Below are 20506 nucleotides of genomic sequence, written 5' to 3'. Positions count from 1 at the left end.
GCCGGCGGTGCCCCACGTACCCCCCACCAGACCAGGCACACGCCGGCGGTGCCCCACGTACCCCCCACCAGACCTGACGCACGCCGGCACTGCCTCACGTTCCCCCCACCAGACCTGACGCACGCCGGCACTGCCCCACGTTCCCCCCACCAGACCTGATGCACGCCGGCACTGCCTCACGTTCCCCCCACCAGACCTGACGCACGCCGGCACTGCCTCACGTTCCCCCCACCAGACCTGACGCACGACGGCACTGCCTCACGTTCCCCCCACCAGACCTGACGCACGCCGGCAATGCCCCACGTACCCCCCACCAGACCTGACGCACGCCGGCACTGCCTCACGTTCCCCCCACCAGACCTGACGCACGCCGGCACTGCCTCACGTTCCCCCCACCAGACCTGACGCACGCCGGCACTGCCTCACGTTCCCCCCACCAGACCTGACGCACGCCGGCACTGCCCCACGTACCCCCCACCAGACCTGACGCACGCCGGCACTGCCCCACGTACCCCCCCACCAGACCTGACGCACGCCGGCACTGCCTCACGTTCCCCCCACCAGACCTGACGCACGCCGGCACTGCCCCACGTACCCCCCACCAGACCTGACGCACGCCGGCACTGCCCCACGTACCCCCCACCAGACCTGACGCACGCCGGCACTGCCCCACGTTCCCCCCACCAGACCCGTCGTATGCTGGGAACACCCCACACGTCCGGGTGTATCAGGCAGGATACATATAATTATACGCTGCCGTCTCCACCCGACCTATAATCCACACAATACACTGTATACAGTAATGCTCTGCCGTCTGTTCTGCACCAGTTGCAGGAAAACTACATTTCCCAGCATCCCCGATAGTCTTGGCAGTCAGGGCATGCTGGGAGTTGTAGTTTCCCAGCTGCTGGGGAGCAGTGACGTCCATGGAGCTAGTACTGCGCTGTATAAACACCGCTCAGCGCCCGGAGGAGGCTGACGACAGCGGCCATCTCTGGGGTAACAGCTTCGGCGCCGCCGCTGTCAGGAGCCCGAGCGCAGAGCGGTGACGTCACTCATTGAACAGCCTGGAGGAAAAACTACGTAAAGTGCGCAAAGTGCTTCTGTGGATAGCAAATAATAATAGGAAAAGCAGCAGACGCCGCGATGACAGCCGGCCGACGGCACAACTTACCGGCCTACGAAGTTTTCGAGCACGGAACTCTTGCCGGCGCTCTGCCCTCCCACCACTGCTATCTGCGGCAGGTCGAGGTTGCAGGACTGGCCTATGGAACTAAACGCGTCCTGGAGCTTGTTAACGAGGGGAATGAGCTCCTCCATCCCCCGGTTCCCCATGGTTGCTCACGGTGTCGGTCAGCTCTCCGTTACCGCTCAGCTTCCTCTCTACCAGGCATCCACACACAACCCAACGGCCGCCACCCGGCAATCCCTATTGGTCAATAATTATGCCAGTTAAAAATTCCACCTCTCTGATTGGTCGAAAACTTCATACGTCATCATCAAGGAAGGGCGGAGAAGCCAGAAGGCGGTGCCGTGTAGAAAGGGCAGACTCCCAGGCTCTGATTGCTGAGCAATGCGACGTCCGTCACCGGCAGGAACTAATCTGATTGGATAAAGTCAGCTGTCACTCACGGCACGTGATGGGTCGATTTAACCCTTTGTTAGACACCCGGAAACTGAAAGTGACTATATTTCCAGCTGGTGTAGAACTATGGCTTCACCAGGAGGGCATGCTGAGACTTATATAATATAACTGCTAGAATACTGCCCCCTATGTACAAGAATATAACTACTATAATACTGCTCCTATGTACAAGAATATAACTACTATAATACTGCCCCCTGTGTACAAGAATATAACTACTATAATACTGCCCCCTGTGTGCAAGAATATAACTACTATAATACTGCCCCTATGTACAAGAATATAACTACTATAATACTGCCCCCTATGTACAAGAATATAACTACTATAATACTGCCCCCTATGTACAAGAATATAACTACTATAATACTGCCCCCTATGTACAAGAATATAACTACTATAATACTGCTCCTATGTACAAGAATATAACTACTATAATACTGCCCCCTATGTACAAGAATATAACTACTATAATACTGCCCCCTATGTACAAGAATATAACTACTATAATACTGCCCCTATGTACAAGATTATAACTAATATAATACAGCCACCTATGTGCAAGAATATAACTACTACTGTAATACTGCCCCCCTATGTGCAAGAATATAACTACTATAATACTGCCCCCTGTGTGCAAGAATATAACTACTATAATACTGCCCCTATGTACAAGAATATAACTACTATAATACTGCCCCCTATGTACAAGAATATAACTACTATAATACTGCCCCTATGTGCAAGAATATAACTACTATAATACTGCCCCCTATGTGCAAGAATATAACTACTGTAATACTGCCCCTATGTACAAGAATATAACTACTATAATACTGCCCCCTATGTACAAGAATATAACTACTATAATACTGCCCCTATGTACAAGAATATAACTACTATAATACTGCCCCTATGTACAAGAATATAACTACTATAATACTGCCCCCTATGTACAAGAATATAACTACTATAATACTGCCCCCTATGTACAAGAATATAACTACTATAATACTGCCCCTATGTACAAGAATATAACTACTATAATACTGCCCCCTATGTACAAGAATATAACTACTATAATACTGCCCCCTATGTGCAAGATTATAACTACTATAATACTGCCCCCTATGTACAAGAATATAACTACTATAATACTGCTCCTATGTACAAGAATATAACTACTATAATACTGCCTCTATGTACAAGAATATAACTACTGTAACGGGTCTGGGAGGCGGAACCTCTGAGCTACTATACAAGGGGGCGGTCCTAGTAGGGGAGCGGGTGGCGACCCGGGTAGACGGGCAGGCAGTCACAGCAGGTGACCGGGACAGTCTCTGAATGAACGGACAGGAGGTCACGGCAAGTGACCGGGGCAGTCTCTGGATGAACGGGCAGGAGGTCACGGCAAGTGACCGGGGCAGTCTCTGGATGAACGGGCAGGAGGTCACGGCAAGTGACCGGGGCAGTCTCTGGATGAACGGGCAGGAGGTCACGGCAAGTGACCGGGGCAGTCTCTGGGTAAAGGATTGGTACGACCTGTGGCGGCTGATGATAGACGTGAGCTCCCAGGTGAGCAGGCGAGAGTCTCTGGATAAACGGGTGGTCACAGCATGTGACGGCGGAGCCTCCAGGAAGACCAACAGACAGGTAGCAGATGAGCGCTCCCAGGTGAGCGGGCAGGAGTCTCTGGACAGGCAGGTGGTCACAGCACGTGACGGCAGAGCCTCCAGGTAGGCTAGCAGACAGGCAGCAGATGAGCGCTCCCAGGTGAGCGGGCAAGCTGGTCCTTAGACAGACTGACAGGAGTTGGAAGGCAGACCGTCGGACCTCAGGCAAGCAGGCAGGTAGAAGATGTGCGCTCCCAGGTGAGCGGGCAAGCCGGTCCTTAGACAGACTGACAGGAGTTGGAAGGCAGACCGTCGGACCTCAGGCTAGCAGGCAGGTAGTAGGATATCAGGCAGGAATAAGACAGCAGACTGGCAGGAATCTGGCAGGTATCTGGCAGGTAACTGGCAACGGGACCTGAGGGCTGAAGTAGAGTAGTGAACAGTGCTACAACATTGCTCGGGCACCTCCATTTTGGAGGAGGTGCCTTTTATATGGGAGGTCCTCCGGCAATTGGCCGGGGACTCCTTAGGACGGCGCGCGCGGTCCTTTTAAGAGAGGGGGAGCGCGCGCGCGCGCGCCCTAAGCACACTGCCGGGGAAGGAGCGCGTGCCGGAAGCAGCGGGGAGAGAAGCGCTGGAGGACGCCACGCCAGGAGTGGGGAGGTGAGAGGGACGGCGTCTCTGCCTAGAACGGGGCAGAGACGCCGATGCTACAGTACCCCCCCCCCTTTAGGCCCCCTCTTTTTTTGGCCAGAAAGAAATTTTTCAAGGAGAAGCGGGGCGTTGATGTTCTCCCTGGGTTCCCAAGTTCTCTCCTCAGGACCAAACCCCTTCCAATCTACCAGTAAAAAGGTTTTTCCTCTTTCCCTCTTGGAGGCCAGAATACTCTCTACCTCAAAGACGTCATCAGCGGAAACCAGAGCAGGAGGGGCACCTGGATTTTTGGAAAAAAAGTTAAAGACAACGGGTTTGAGGAGAGATACGTGAAAGGAGTTGGGGATCCGTAGGGTGGCCGGGAGTTTTAATTTGTAGGCCACAGGGTTAATTTGCCTGAGGACATCGAAGGGACCGATGAATCGAGGACCCAACTTGTAGGAGGGTACTTTGAGCCGCACATGTTTGGATGAGAGCCAAACCTTGACTCCCGGACGGAATTGGGGCGGATCCAGACGTCTCTTATCAGCATATCTCTTCATCCGCTCAGAGGAGAGAAGAAGAGCGGACCTGGTGCTCTCCCAAATAGTAGAAAACTCGCTGACAAGAGACTCCGCAGCAGGGTTGTCCACTGAAACGGAGACAGGAAGTGGAATCCGGGGATGTTGGCCACCGACTATAAAGAACGGGGATTTGGAAGAGGATTCGCTCTCATGGTTGTTATAAGAGAACTCGGCCCATGGTAGGAGATCCACCCAGTCCGAATGGTGAGCATCAACGAAGTGCCGGAGGTAGCTGGTCAAGGTCTGATTGATCCGCTCCACTTGACCATTGGACTGAGGGTGGTAAGCGGAGGAGAAGTCCAGGGTAATGTCCAGCAGCTTACATGTGGCTCTCCAGAAGCGTGAGGTGAACTGAACCCCACGATCCGACACGATGTGGAGGGGCAGACCATGGAGACGGAAGATGTGGCGGATAAAGTCTTTAGCCAGCTCAGGTGCAGACGGGAGACCAGGCAGGGGAATGAAGTGGGCCATCTTAGAAAAACGGTCAGCGACAACCCAAATGACAGTACAACCGGCAGAAACTGGAAGGTCGGTGATAAAGTCCATAGCGATGTGTTGCCAAGGAGCAGCAGGTACGGGAAGGGGCAGGAGATGGCCGGCTGGTAGATGTCGGGGAACTTTGTTACGGGCACAGGAAGAACAGGCCGCGACGAAGTCTACCACGTCCTTACGCAGGGTAGGCCACCAGTAATGCCGGGTAATAAGTTGGAAGGTCTTCTTTTGGCCAACATGGCCAGCTAGTTTAGAAGAATGTCCCCAGCGAAGAACCCTCTCCCGATCTGGCACAGCTACGAACGTCTTACCGGGTGGAAGACGAGTCAGATCCAAGGGGGCCACATTCATCACCTTGGAGGAGTCGATGATGTGCGTAGGCTCCTCCTCTTGATCGGAGGACAGGAAGGACCGGGACAAGGCATCAGCTTTGACGTTCTTGTCCGCCGGACGGAAATGAAGAACGAAGTCGAAGCGGGCAAAAAACAACGACCACCGGGCCTGGCGGGGATTGAGTCTCTGGGCATTTTGGAGATATGCCAGGTTTTTGTGATCCATGTAGATAATTACCGGGTAGAGAGCCCCTTCAAGCAGATAGCGCCACTCCCCCAGTGCCAATTTGATGGCTAGCAATTCACGGTCTCCTATGGAGTAGTTGTGCTCCGACGAGGAGAAGATTTTGGAGAAGAAGCCGCATGTTACCATTCTCCCGGTAGAAGATTTTTGGGTGAGCACCGCTCCGGAGGAGGAGGCATCAACCTCCAGGTAGAATTGTTTATTACAGTCCGGACGGTGCAGGACGGGAGCAGAGGCGAAGGCTTTCTTTAGGGAAAGGAAGGCCTCCTCGGCTTCAGGCGACCATGTCCTGGGATTTGCCCCCTTACGGGTAAGTGCAGATATGGGAGCAGTCCGAGACGAGAAGTGTGGGATGAAAAAACGATAGTAATTAGCGAAGCCCAGGAATCGCTGTATCGCCTTCAAACCTTCAGGACGAGGCCATTTTAGAACGGAAGAGAGCTTCTCGGGATCCATTTGCAGACCTGTTTGGGAGATGACGTAGCCCAAGAACGGAAGGGAGGTCTGATCGAAGAGGCACTTCTCGTATTTGGCATAAAGGTGGTTCTGCCGAAGCCTAAGCAGGACCTGACGAACATCCCTCCGGTGTGTGGGGAGATCCGGAGAGAAGACCAAGATATCGTCCAGGTATACCACTACGCAGGAGTACAGGAGGTCACGGAAGATGTCGTTGACTAGTTCCTGAAAGACCGCGGGAGCATTACAGAGACCGAAGGGCATCACAAGGTACTCGTAGTGACCGTCCCGGGTATTGAATGCCGTCTTCCACTCGTCTCCTTGACGGATACGGACCAGATTATACGCTCCTCGTAGATCCAGCTTGGAGAAGATCCTGGCGCCCTTGAGACGGTCAAACAATTCGGAGATGAGTGGCAGGGGATATTTGTTTTTTACCGTGATGAGATTGAGTCCTCTGTAGTCAATACAGGGACGTAGCGAGCCGTCTTTCTTTTTGACAAAGAAGAATCCGGCTCCAGCCGGGGAGGTAGATTTTCGGATAAAATCCCTAGCCAGATTCTCTTCAATGTACTCAGACATGGCCCGGGTCTCGGCTGCAGACAACGGGTAGATACGCCCACGGGGAGGAGTGGTGCCAGGTACCAGGTCGATCGGGCAATCGTATGGCCTATGGGGTGGCAACGTCTCAGCTTCCTTCTTACCGAAGACGTCCGCATAGGGCCAGTAGGGAGCCGGAAAACCAGGTAAGTTAGCTGGAGTAGGCTGAGGGCGAAGTGGACGGACGGGGACCAGGCAGGTCCTATGGCAGTCAGGGCCCCATCGGAGTACTTCACCGGACCGCCAGTTCAATACGGGTTCATGTGTCTGGAGCCAAGGTAAACCTAGCAACAGGGGGTGAGAAAGTCCGGACAGCACATGGAATGAGATCTCCTCAGAGTGCAGCATTCCCACCTGCAGGGTTATGGGTTCAGTGACGAGCAGGATGGTCTCTGAGAGAAGTCTTCCATCCACGGAGGCGACTGACAACGGTTCAGCCAGGGACTTGGTGGGAATATGGTATCTCTCTACCAGAGACTGGGAGATGAGGTTTCCAGCAGATCCAGAATCCAGATGGGCGAGTTCAAAGAGACGGTTCTCTCCCCAAGCAATAGAGACCGGTAAGGTCAGAGACGGAGAGGGCTTACTTTTGTCTAGGACGACCTCTCCGAGTGGTCCTAGACACTGGCGTTTCCCGGCTTTTCCGGGCAGGAACGGATGAGGTGCTTCATACTGCCACAATAGAAACAGCTTCCCTCGGCTCGACGAGATTCTTGGCGAGAACCGACCATCTTGGTCTGGTCGACCTGCATAGGCTCAGGAGAATGTACCAGAGGAGAGACGGAGGGAGTGACGGGTTTCTGAAAAGTAGGAGCTAGACGTGGAAACCTCCTCTCACGGGTGACCTCTTTGGCACGCTCCTGGAACCGTAGGTCAATCCGGGTGGCAAGAGTTATTAGGTCATCGAGAGTGGTAGGAATGTCCCGACCGGCAAGTTCATCTTTAATACGGCCGGACAGACCCTCCCAGAAGACGGATACCAGAGCGTCATTATCCCAGGCCAGCTCCGAGGCAAGGGTACGGAACCGTATGGCATATTGGCCCACGGTGAGACTTCCCTGACGGAGGCGTAGCAGTGATGATGCGGATGAGGTCTTCCGTCCGGGTTTGTCGAAGACTTTCCGGAAAGCCGTGAGAAAGGCAGGCAAGTCGGACACCAGGGGGTCTCCTCTCTCCCATAGAGGATTTAGCCAGGCCAGGGCCTCCCCGGTGAGATGGGACATGATGAAGGCAATTTTGGCCCGGTCGGAGTTAAACTGGTGAGACAGGAGTTCAAAGTGCAGGGTGCACTGATTTATGAAGCCCCGAGCCTGGGCGGAGTCGCCTCCGAAGCGAGGAGGTGCAGAAAGCCGGGGTCCGGGGTAGGATACCATGTTATTAGTGGGCAGTGGAGCTGCCGGATTGCGAGTCATGGCGCTAGCGGTGGTTGCAGGCGGAGCAGTCAGAGTGTCCAGGCGAGAATTGCCTAGAACGGGGCAGAGACGCCGATGCTACAACTACTATAATACTGCTCCCTATGTACAAGAATATAACTACTATAATACTGCACCTATGTACAAGAATATAACTACTATAATACTGCTCCTATGTACAAGAATATAACTACTATAATACTGCCCACTATGTACAAGAATATAACTACTATAATACTGCCCATATGTACAAGAATATAACTACTATAATACTGCTCCCTATCTACAAGAATATAACTACTATAATACTGCCCCCTATATACAAGAATATAACTACTATAATACTGTCCCCTATATACAAGAATATAACTACTATAATACTGTCCCCTATGTACAAGAATATAACTGCTATAATACTGCTCCCTATGTACAAGAATATAACTACTATAATACTGCCCCTATGTACAAGAATATAACTAATATAATACTGCCCCTATGTACAAGAATATAACTACTATAATACTGCCCCCTAGGTACACAAATATAACTACTATAATACTGCCCCCTAGGTACACGAATATAACTACTATAATTCTGCACCTATGTACAAGAATATAACTACTATAATACTGCCCCTATGTACAAGAATATAACTACTATAATACTGCCCCTATGTACAAGAATATAACTACTATAATACTGCCCCCTATGTACAAGAATATAACTGCTATAATACTGCCCCCTATGTACAAGAATATAACTACTATAATACTGCCCCCTATGTACAAGAATATAACTACTATAATACTGCCCCCTATGTACAAGAATATAACTACTATAATACTGCTCCTATGTACAAGAATATAACTACTATAATACTGCCCCCTATGTACAAGAATATAACTACTATAATACTGCCCCCTATGTACAAGAATATAACTACTATAATACTGCTCCCTATGTACAAGAATATAACTACTATAATACTGCCCCTATGTACAAGAATATAACTGCTATAATACTGCCCCTATGTACAAGAATATAACTACTATAATACTGCCCCCTATGTTCAAGAATTTAACTACTATAATACTGCCCCTTATGTACAACAATATAACTACTATAATACTGCTCCTATGTTCAAGAATATAACTACTATAATACTGCCCCCTATGTACAAGAATATAACTACTATAATACTGCCCCCTATGTACAAGAATATAACTACTATAATACTGCCTCCTATGTACAAGAATATAACTACTATAATACTGCCCTCTATGTACAAGAATATAACTACTATAATACTGCCCCTATGTACAAGAATATAACTGCTATAATACTGCCCCTATGTACAAGAATATAACTACTATAATACTGCCCCCTATGTACAAGAATATAACTACTATAATACTGCTCCTATGTACAAGAATATAACTACTATAATACTGCCCCCTATGTACAAGACTATAACTACTATAATACTGCTCCTATGTACAATAATATAACTACTATAATACTGCCTCCTGTGTACAAGAATATAACTACTATAATACTGCTCCTATGTACAAGAATATAACTACTATAATACTGCTCCTATGTACATGAATATAACTACTATAATACTGCCCCTATGTACAAGAATATAACTACTATAATACTCCTCCTATGTACAAGAATATACCTACTTTAATACTGCCCCTATATACATGAATATATGTTTTTCCCTTGTCGGTCAGGCAGTACGGTGTTGCTGATGGGACGTGTTTGGGATGTGCAGGTTGCTGGTTGCAGTTGGTGACATAGTACATAGCAGTATACATTATTTAGGATGTGGGAGTGTTGTGTTACCGCTGCCTAATCTGATACCAGAGACGTGAGCACATGCTCCGTTCTCGCTTTGCCCTATCCCCTTCTGGGATGATATAGATGTCTCCATTCGGCTGAGGACCGCTTCACTCGCCCTGCAGGATGTTTTTTTCCCTAAAGTCTTAGATTTCAGGTCAATTGAGGGAACATTTACAAAACACGGAGAGAATCATTAGGGCGACAAGAGGACATTCTGCATAAAGTACCATCAATAAACATCGCCCTGGGGCTACGTTGGGTGGGATTGACCCAGTTTAGAGCCGACATGTTGTGTGGTCATACTGCCGCTTTTCTAGCTCGGCTACATAATATATAAGATCTAGTGCCGGAGTGACGCGGTGGGGAAGGGATCATGAATAAAAGTAGTAAGACGAGAAGGGTTATTATTATTAAAGAAAACATATATTTTCATATTTTGTTCTTAAAGGGAAATTCCATTTTAACAGCATTTCACAGGTTAAAGGGGTTGTCCAGTTTTAAAAAAAAAAACTATTTGAGGCTCCTTTATTTGTAATCCTTTGAGAAACAGGTATAAAGAGTGTCTCTTGTCCTGTCCTTAGTGCCATAACTAGAGTCCGATGGGCCCCGGTGCAAAATTTGGACCTGGGCCCCCTTTGTATGTTGGTTAGATGTATGGGCCTTTGTAGGTTTCTAAATCCTATCAAGATAAATATGTTGTGCCCCCATTATTTTGTAATGTCCCCCATGCTTGGTCCCTTATAGGTATATATGTCCTCCATCCTAGCCCCCTTGTAGGTATATATGCCCCCCATTCTGGGCCTCTTCCCAGTATATGTTAACCATCCGGGTATATATGTCCCCCATTCTGGGTTCCTTCCTGGTATATATCCCTCCCATCCTAGACCCCTTCCTAGACTATATGTCCCCCATCTTGGGATTCTTCATGGTATATATGCCCCCATCCTGAGCCTTTTCCTGGTATATACACTACCGTTCAAAAGTTTGGGGTCACCCAGACAATTTTGTGTTTTCCATGAAAACTCATACTTTTATTTATCAAATGAGTTGCAAAATGAATAGAAAATATAGTCCAGACATTGACAAGGTTAGAAATAATGATTTTTATTAGAAAGAATAATTTTCTCCTTCACACTTTGCTTTGGTCACAGAATGCTCCTTTGCAGCTATTCCAGCATTGCAGACCTTTGGCATTCTAGCTGTTAAATTGCTGAGGTAATCTTGAGAAATTTCCCCCCATGCTTCCTGAAGCCCCTCACACAAGTTGGACTGGCTTGATGGGCACTTTTTGAGTACCATACGGTCAAGCTGCTCCCACAACAGCTCAATGGGGTTGAGATCTGGTGACTGCGCTGGCCACTCCATTACAGATAGAATACCAGCTGCCGGCTTCTTCCCTAAATAGTTCATGCATAATTTGGAGGTGTGCTTTGGGTCATTGTCCTGTTGTAGGATGAAATTGGCTCCAATCAAGCGCTGTCCACAGGGTATGGCATGGCGTTGCAAAATGGAGTGATAGCCTTCCTTATTCAAAATCCCATTTACCTTGTACAAATCTCCCACTTTACCAGCACCAAAGCAATCCCAGACCATCACATTACCTCCACCATGCTTGATAGATGGCGTCAGGCACTCTTCCAGCATCTTTTCAGCTGTTTTGCGTCTCACAAATGTTCTTCTGTGTGATCCAAACACCTCAAACTTTGGTTCGTCTGTCCATAAAACTTTTTTCCAATCTTCCTCTGTCCAATGTCTGTGTTCTTTTGCCCATATTAATCTTTTCCTTTTATTAGCCAGTCTCAGATATGGCTTTTTCTTTGACAGTTTGCCCTGAAGACCAGCATCCCGGAGTCGCCTCTTCACTGTAGACGTTGACACTGGCGTTTTGCGTGCACTATTTAATGAAGCTGCCAGTTGAGGAGCTGTGAGGCGTCGATTTCTCACACTGTAATGTACTTGTCTTGTTGCTCAGTTGTGCAGCGGGGCCTCCCACTCCTCTTTCTACTCTGGTTAGAGCCTGTTTGTGCTCTCCTCTGAAGGGAGTAGTACACACCGTTGTAGAAAATCTTCAGTTTCTTGCCAAGTTCTCGCATGGAATAGCCTTCTTTTCTAAGAACAAGTATAGACTGTCGAGTTTCACATGAAAGTTCTCTTTTTCTGGCCATTTTGAGAGTTTCATAGAACAAACAAATGTAATGCTCCAGATTCTCAACTAGCTCAAAGGAAGGTCAATTTTATAGCGTCTCAAATCAGCCAAACTGTTTTCAGCTGGGCTAACATACTTGTGCAAGGGTTTTCTAGGGTTTTCTAAACATCCATTAGCCTTCTAACACAGTTAGCAAACACAATGCACCATTAAAACACTGGAGTGGTATGGGAACAAAACTCTGCCCAGATGGGTCTTTAAATGGTATATCCCTAGCACCCTCACATATCACCTACCTGGGAATTAAAATAGGCCGCTTGCCTTCATCTATATACACCTTAAACTACCCTCCTCTTATAAAAAAATCGTCAATCAATTAAAGTCATGGCAAGATTTGCCTCTATCGTTTATGGGTAGGGCACATTTGGTAAAAATGATCAGTACAGCCAGGATTATGTATCAACTACAAACCTTACCATTACCCCGAAACACACGGACGTAACTATACTCAATAGAGCCTTCAGTCACTTTATTTGGAAAGGAAAATGTGCCAGGATTAGTATGAGCAAACTTATGGCTTCCAAAGACAACGGAGGCATTAATTTCCCAAGTATCAGAAATTATAATCTTGCTTGCCTTTTCCGGTATATAATAGACTGGTTCCATAAGAGATGCACATATTCTGACTACACGCTGGAAGCAGATTATGCATACCCCCTTGACCTGGTTGCCCTCGTTCATTCTCGATTTACCTCCCTTCCCTTGGCAGTTAAAAAGTCAACAATCCTTAGGGACACTATTTCCGCATGGAAGGCAGTCAGGAAAAAATACGTTCTTTCTTTCAGGATTTCAAAGTACCTCCCGATATGGCAAAACCCAGAATTCCCCCAGGGTAATGAACATAAACTGTTTCTAAAATGGCGACTATCAGGTGTAGACAACGCATCCCATCTTCTCCACTCAAGTGAGCAAAGATGGATGACATGTACCGAGTGTTTAGACAGACACAATCTACCTCCCCAACATTATTTCCAATATGAACAAATCAAACTCTCCATTATGGCCAATTTAAAAGATGTGACCTTTGAGGTCTCCTAAAATGTCTTGGATGTCATTCTGTTGTCTCCAATGGGTACCCCTTCAATATCTGTCCTCTATTCTGTAATGAGATCCAATCTACTAGGAGTTCACGCAGATACTTTCTTCAAATATTGGAGACAACAGTTGGAGGATGTGGAAATCTCTGACAAGATCAGGTCAGGCTGGAATTTAATAAGAAAACACATTATAAACGAAGCATGGAGAGAAACGCAATATAAAATCATACATGGCGCCATCTATGCATTTAACATGCCGAAAAAAGACCCGCTGTCAAACAGGCTAACAGCTTGCCCTAAATGCCACCTTCCACTCTCCGACCTCATGCATAGACTATGGTCATGCCCGGCTTCAGTTTCATATTAGGGACAAGTATCAGCTATGATCGACACCACATGCGGTCCGGGTTATACTCTTTCCCCTTATCTAGCCTTGTTACATCTTTGGAACGACACAGAAAACTCTGAGGGGAAGAGGGGAAACCCTCCGAAATTGCTCCACACCCTACTGATCCTGGCAAAAAAAACAATTCCTTAAATATTGGCTAGGACCCAACACCCCCCATATTGAAGAGTTAACAGCTCAAATGAAACCTTTTATGGGAATAGAGCAACAAGACGCCATTAGCAATAAGGAAGCGCAAGATGGCAAATTTCTTCTGAAATGGAAACAGTTTATTGTAAATTGCTGCTCGTTAGATGAAAAAAAGAAAATGGTGGACCCCTTCACTTCCACAGCGTGGTACATTCTGGAGGATATTGGGGATAGTCTAGGTCCATTACGCCTGGATTGGGGGGCGGGGGGGAGAGAGAGTGGAATGGAGGGATCATTTGGTGAAGGTCTATAATAGTAACATAGGTGGTCTAATCTAACAAGATGGCTTCAATAAATCAACTGGATTGCATGTTAATTAAACTGATGTAAATTACATTGTTATTAAGTTCTTATATTATATTGTTTTGCTTTACCAATCAAATATGTAAGAACTATCTCTTTATGCCCTGTCTACAAACAGGTATCTGATTATCACCTTAATCTGATATGTTTTGTTTCTTTTTGAAAAAGTTAATAAAAATTATATATTAAAAAAAAAAAAAAAAAAAACACTGGAGTGGTGGTTTTTGGAAATGGGCCTCTATACACCTATGTAGATATTGCAATAAAAACAAGACGTTTGCAGCTAGAATAGTCATTTACCACATTAACAATGTATAGAGTGTATTTCTGATTCATTTAATGTTAGCTTCATTGAAAAAAAATCTGCTTTTCTTTCAAAAATAATGACATTTCTAAATGACCCCAAACTTTTGAACGGTAGTGTATGTCCCCCATCCTGGTATATATGCCCCCCACCTGGGTTCCATCCTTATATATTTGTCTCCCATCTTGGGATCTTTCATGGTATATATGTTCTCCATCCTGGTATATATGCCCCCATCCTGGGCTCCTTTCTGGTATGTATGTACCCCATCCTTGGCCTCTTCCTGGTATATGTGCTCCCCACACTGGGTTACTTCCTTGTATATATGTCTCCCATCTTGGGATCCTTCATGGTATATATGTCCTCCACCCTGACATCCGACCCCCTCGTCCCCAGTGTATAACATCCGGCCCCTCATGCCCCAGTGTATAACATCCGGCCCGCTACCCCCAGTGTATAACATCCAGCCCCTCACCCCCAGTGTATAAAATCCGGCCCCCTCGTCCCCAGTGTATAACATCCGGCCCGTCACCCCAAGTGTATAATATCCGCCCCCTCACCCCCCGGTGTATAACATCCGGCCCATCATACCTGGTGTATAACAGCCGACCCATCATCTCTCAGTGTATAACATCCCCCGGTGTATAACCTCCTGCCCCATGCTCCAAAGTGTATAACATCCGGCCTCTCTTCCCCAGTGTATAACATCCGGCCCCCCGCCATGCTGTCTGCCTTTACTGACATGTGACAGACCGTTCGGTGGTGCAGAGCTCCCTGATACCAGCTCGGTCCTGTAATAGGAGCCACCAGGGTAAAAGTCTGTACATGACATTTCTTCCCTCCTAAATCTTCCTCCATCACCTGTGAGATATTATTGAAAAGTGGAAGGAACCGCAGCGACTCAGCCATGAAGTGGAGACCCCATAACTGCAGAGTCCAGACCTTCTCTGATAATAACATCAGCACAGACACTGCACCTGCACCTGGAGGTTCATGGATGAGCAGCTGGATGCAGCCGTACATCACCAAGCACAATGCCTAGCGTCGGATGCAGTGGTGTAAAGCTGCCACCAATGGACTCAGGAGGAGACATATTCTGTGCAGTGACGGATCGCACTTCTCTATCTGCTTCTGATGGAGGAGTCTAGGTTTGGTGATTCCAGGAGAACGATACCCCCTGACTGCATTATGCCTGCTGTACAGATGGTGGAGGAGGATAATGTTATGGGGCTGTTATCAGGGTCTGGCCTCGATATCTTAGATCCAGTGAAGGGAAATCTTAATACTTCAGCACAAGACATTGTGGACAATTGTAGCTCCAGATTTTGTGGGAACAGTTGGGGGATAAACCTTTTCTGTTCTCAAGTGCACAAGGCTCATACAGACATGGAGGGGAAGAACATGTGCGTCCACACAGACCGGACCTCAGCCCCATCCAAGACCAAAGATTGTAAGCCTGGCCTCATCCCAACATAAGAGTCTGACCTCACAAATGCTCAAAAATCCCCACAGACACCTCTAAAATCTTGTAGAAATGTAAAGTGCTGCAGAGCGGTAGTCATCATGACCGAGCTTCTGTCCGGTTTCGCTCTGGCACTTTACTGAAAAACGGTGTCCCAGTTCCAGTGTGCTATAGGGTGTGGGATCCATTACACTCAATTGTAGGCCGCAGGACTCCGTTGCTTCCAGGTTTCCGTCCTCAGGAGCCCCTGGACACATTTCAGGGGACACCAAGTTCTTTCCAACAGTCAACGTTTGCTGGTCAGTTCAAGTTCATCAGGTGGTGAGATGTGGGATAGGGCATAGCACTTCACGTTTCCTTCATCCTTACTACAATTCTTCAATCCTGTCGCTAGCTCATCCTGGACTATCCCCAAGCCCACTGACTCTGTTAGCCTCAAGGATTTACTTTCCACTTCAGCAGTGCACCCGGGACCAGCCATCACCTGCCGTCTGCGCGGGTCCCTGTCAATCTTACACTGTACGCCAGAGTACTCGATGTGTCCAGCAGCCCCTATGCCAGACTTTGGGCTCCAGACGTGACAAGTAAGAGCTCCAGTAAGTTATTAACACTAGTGCCCACCCACTGGTCTAGTTACAATACTAAATTACACAAGACACACATCACTTTTACACAAAAAAACACACTACGGTATTCACATGAGGCTTCTGTTGTCTTCAGGGGCAAAACCGGGGTAAGACAGTCCACATTCCTTAAATTCCTCCCCTCTTTAAGCATGGTCGTCCTCAACCATATTGGAACCTGGAAGACAACACTCAGCATATAAAATTCACATCAGACACATAAGACTGGTAATCTCTTCTTTCCAGGGTATAGAGTGACTGTAGCCTGAGAGCACACTGACCCCGGAATCAAAGAGCTCAAGTTCTTGGGTCCGTAGGCCATCACATGACCTCCCAACAGCACTTGGGCGTGTGCCATGTCTTTATCCTGCACCATGCTTTTATCAGGTGGTTCTCTCTATCAGAACCGTGGACAAATGTCCATCCGAGTCCATGTTTGAGAAAAACAAAGGCCCTTAGGCCCTCCCGTTAACAGTTGCACGATAGTCCATGGGCATAGTCCAGTTCCTTCATGGATCCGCATGACCCCGGTCTCACCAATTTGGAGACCCTGACGCTAGCTCGTCCTAGACTACCTCCAAGCCCACTGACCCTGTCAGCCTCAGGGATTTACTGCCAACTTCAGCAGTACACCCGGGACCAGATTACCTTCCGTCTGTGCGGGTCCCTGTCCATCTTCCGCTGGACGCCAGAGATCTCGATGTGTCCGGCAGCTCCTATGCCAGACTTTAGGAGCGTGACAGGAGCGACTGCTCGGAATCCCAGTAATGCCTCCTACTGCCTGGAACTAGCGACACATGCTGCCCCTAGCAGTCCATTGCACCTGAACTTGACCTTTACTATGCACTTCACTAACTCTCCCAGAACACCTGCTCTACCAGAAAGTCCCCCCCACTTTTTATTAACACAAGTGCCCACCCACTGGGCTAGTTCTATCAATAACTATTTCCTATCCGATAGGCTAATCCTATTATCCTATGTCTTATGCTGTTGCTACACTACTTAAAGTATAAGCTTATCCTTACACTATACCCTACTCACATTATGCATTAACACTTCACATGCTGTACATTACCATAATACATTACATAGCACACATATCACTTTTGCATATAAAACCACACAACGGTATTCACATGAGGCGATTGTTGTCTTCAGGGGCAAAAACGGGGTAAGACAGTCCACACACCTTACAGAAATCATCCCCCTCTATAAGCATGGTCGTCCTCGACCATACTGGAACCCGAAGACAACACGCAACATATAAAATTATGACACATAAAACTTGTAATCTCTTCCTTCCAGAGCATAGAGTGTCCATAGCTGGAGAGCGCATTGACCCCGGAATCAAAGAGCTAATGTTCTTGGGCCCGTAGGCCAACACACGCCCGCCCAACAGCACTTTGGCGCGTACCATATCCTCTTGCACCATGCTTTTATCAAGCGGTCCTCTCGGTCAGAACCACGGACCAATGTCCATCTGAGTCCATGTTCCAGAAAAACAATGGCCCTTAAGTCCACATGTTAACAGTTGCCCGGCATGGGCATAGTCCAGTTCCTTCATGGGTCCGCATGACCCCCGTCTCACCAATTTGGAGACCCTGGCGCTAGCTCATCCTGGACTACCCCCAAGCCCACTATCAGCCTCAGGGATTTACTGTCCACTTCAGCAGTGCACCCGGGATGGGCCATCACCTTCCGACCGTGCAGGTCCCTGTCCATTTTCCACTGTATGCCAGAGGACTCGATGTGTCCGACAGCCCCTATGCCAGACTTGGGCTCCAGACGTGACAGGAGCGACCGCTCGACGACGGTATTCACATGACGCGTCTGTTGTCTTCGGGGCCAGGAACGGAGTAAGACAGTCCACATGCCTTACAGAAATCCTTCCCAGAAGAGCGGGAGCCATTATAGGTGCAGAGCGGCCCACTCCATATTACTGTCTATGGATGGAGGATGGGATGTCAGGAAAGCTCCTGTAGTGTAATGTGGAGGGGGCACATACTTTTCTCCAGATTGTATAGATATGAGATAGATGTAAATAACGCGTTGTAGAAGGAAGGGGTTAATACATGTCATCATATTTTCCACTCTGGGGCTGAGCTGTGATATATAGAGCAGCTTTCACTATACATCATGTTCGGAGCAGCGTGGACGTTGTGGTATTTACCCCGGCATTAGTGGTGTTTAGCCACCAGCTCACCCCAATCCACCTAGAACAGTGGGACTACGCAGGAGTGTGAGCCGTCACCGGTGTTTTTCCTTCCTTCTCTCACGTGAATTGTCTTTTAGTGAAAAGCGTGACATCTCCCCTCACTCCTCTCCACACAAACATTGATCCTCGCCGCTCGCTGTTCCATTGTGCGGTGGTTGTGCACACACTCCTAAAACATGACACTTGAGTAGGAAAGTGCCAGGAAAAAAAAGATGAATGGACCCATGAGAGAAAATCATGGCTAACCGAGGGGGGGACGGTTATAAGTGTCAGCTCGTAATCCAGCAATGAGGAGAGCAGAAAATGCTGCGGGGCGGTCATGGAAAGTTTTAGAACTTTAGAACTTGAGAACTCAAACTTTAGACCCCTATATCTATGACTGAATGTGAGTCATTGACCCATGCCCACAAAAGTGCAGTGAAGCCCAAAAGCTTGGCCAGCTGGTACTGATCAGAGTTTCCCAAATATGGCTCCACTTCTTTAGATGCAGTCGAAACATGGCTGGCCAATGAGTAACGTTATCCTGCAGCTGTACATGAAAGTGGAGGTCCTGGCTGGGTGTGTGGACTTGTGCTGTGAGGGCATTACGCCCATGCAGGCCGCATGTAAACGATGTTGCTGGTTTGCCAGGACCAGATGTTTCAAAGTTCAATGAGGGAGACCACCATCCAAAAGTAAACTTTTCACTGAACGGTAACTTAGTAAAGGTTATGTACAAGGGATATTGGGTACAAAGTTTTATGGACGTTTCTTTTACAGTTAGAAGTATTTTCCACACAGTATCCTTCCTCTCTAGTATACTCCAGGGCATTCTGTGACCACTGTTTCTTCCTACTTTGCCACAACCCAGCTTTAACGCTACAGTCAAAATTAACAAGTCTCCTTTACTTGTTCTGCGTCCTATTTTTTCCACTACTGGCGTCCTGGAACTCCCGATACGGGACCCTTCACAAGTCCCAGTCTCTCAGTCCTGTTAAGGCCCATTACCTTCTACGATACAAACCCAAGGTCTCGTGGCTAGGCGTCCTCTCCTAGGACCCGTCTCCGGAAGGCAACTCTGTCTCTCTGTCACTTTTCCTCAGAATCTTGCTATCCCTTCTCTTTGGTCTCCTTTCAGTCAGGGTCACCTTCCAATGCGGCACTGCTCACTATGTACCTTTCAGTCTTCTCATTTTACACACCAGACCCTATCTGACTTCCTAGCCGGAAGGGATCGCTCTCCCTAAGACGATCCCTTTCCACTATGGGCTAGTCCCAAACATTAACTCCAAACTCACCCTATAGTCAACTACACACTAACATTACACCGGCAAACACTACAATATCATACAATTCACATTACACAATATTTACATAAGATGCAAGACACAATTCACATAACACTTTACATCACGCTGACACGCTAGGTGTATTCAGGGGTAGGAACGCAACCGCAGTGGTACACCATCCTTACATAGCCAAAAGATAGAAGAGGAATGTACGATCGTTGGGGGTCCCACAAATCACTGGAATGACCCCTAAAAGAAAAAAGTACTGGTTACACAAGTGCACTGGCGCTATGTAGGCGCTGCTTGGCAGGCAACACAACTAAAATAATCCATTAGAAAAGAAACTCCCAATTTGCCAACTTTTGAAAGTGATCATATGGGAAAAGGAGTTTGGAGGAGTCCAAGAGGTCCATCCTTTTTCAGAGAGGAATCTGGACGTTTTGGGAAAATGGGCATTTACGGTTAGAGGTCAGCACTGACGACACACACGTGGGCCCGTTTCCTCAGGGGTACGTTTACAATAGATGACTATTGGAAACGATCGTTCCGAGAACTTTCTCCTTTCCCGAACAATCTATTATTCTGTGCACTTAGGAATTGCGGTCTGTCTGTCTATCGGACAATTAAACAA

At 47.7% G+C, this 20506-nt stretch overlaps 1 protein-coding gene across 4 annotated transcripts in view; it reads right to left on the bottom strand.

The window, feature by feature from the left end:
- DNM2 (dynamin 2) overlaps positions 1–1446 on the bottom strand; it is a 75540-nt gene extending 74094 nt beyond the window's left edge. For all 4 annotated transcript variants that reach the window (XM_073654207.1, XM_073654205.1, XM_073654206.1 and 1 more), the window contains exon 1: positions 1175–1446. In XM_073654207.1, coding sequence (XP_073510308.1) covers positions 1175–1335 — 161 coding nt within the window. In that variant the 5' untranslated portion in view covers positions 1336–1446. The remainder of the gene's footprint in view (positions 1–1174) is intronic.
- Positions 1447–20506: the final 19060 nt, after the last annotated feature.

This window comes from Phyllobates terribilis, unplaced genomic scaffold, assembly GCF_046119375.1.
Source record: "Phyllobates terribilis strain yellow unplaced genomic scaffold, ASM4611937v1 Scaffold_11__3_contigs__length_659146591, whole genome shotgun sequence".
NCBI lineage: Eukaryota > Metazoa > Chordata > Amphibia > Anura > Dendrobatidae > Phyllobates > Phyllobates terribilis.
The sequence above is the reverse complement of the archived record's forward strand: the minus strand, read 5'-3'. Positions and strand labels throughout refer to the sequence as shown.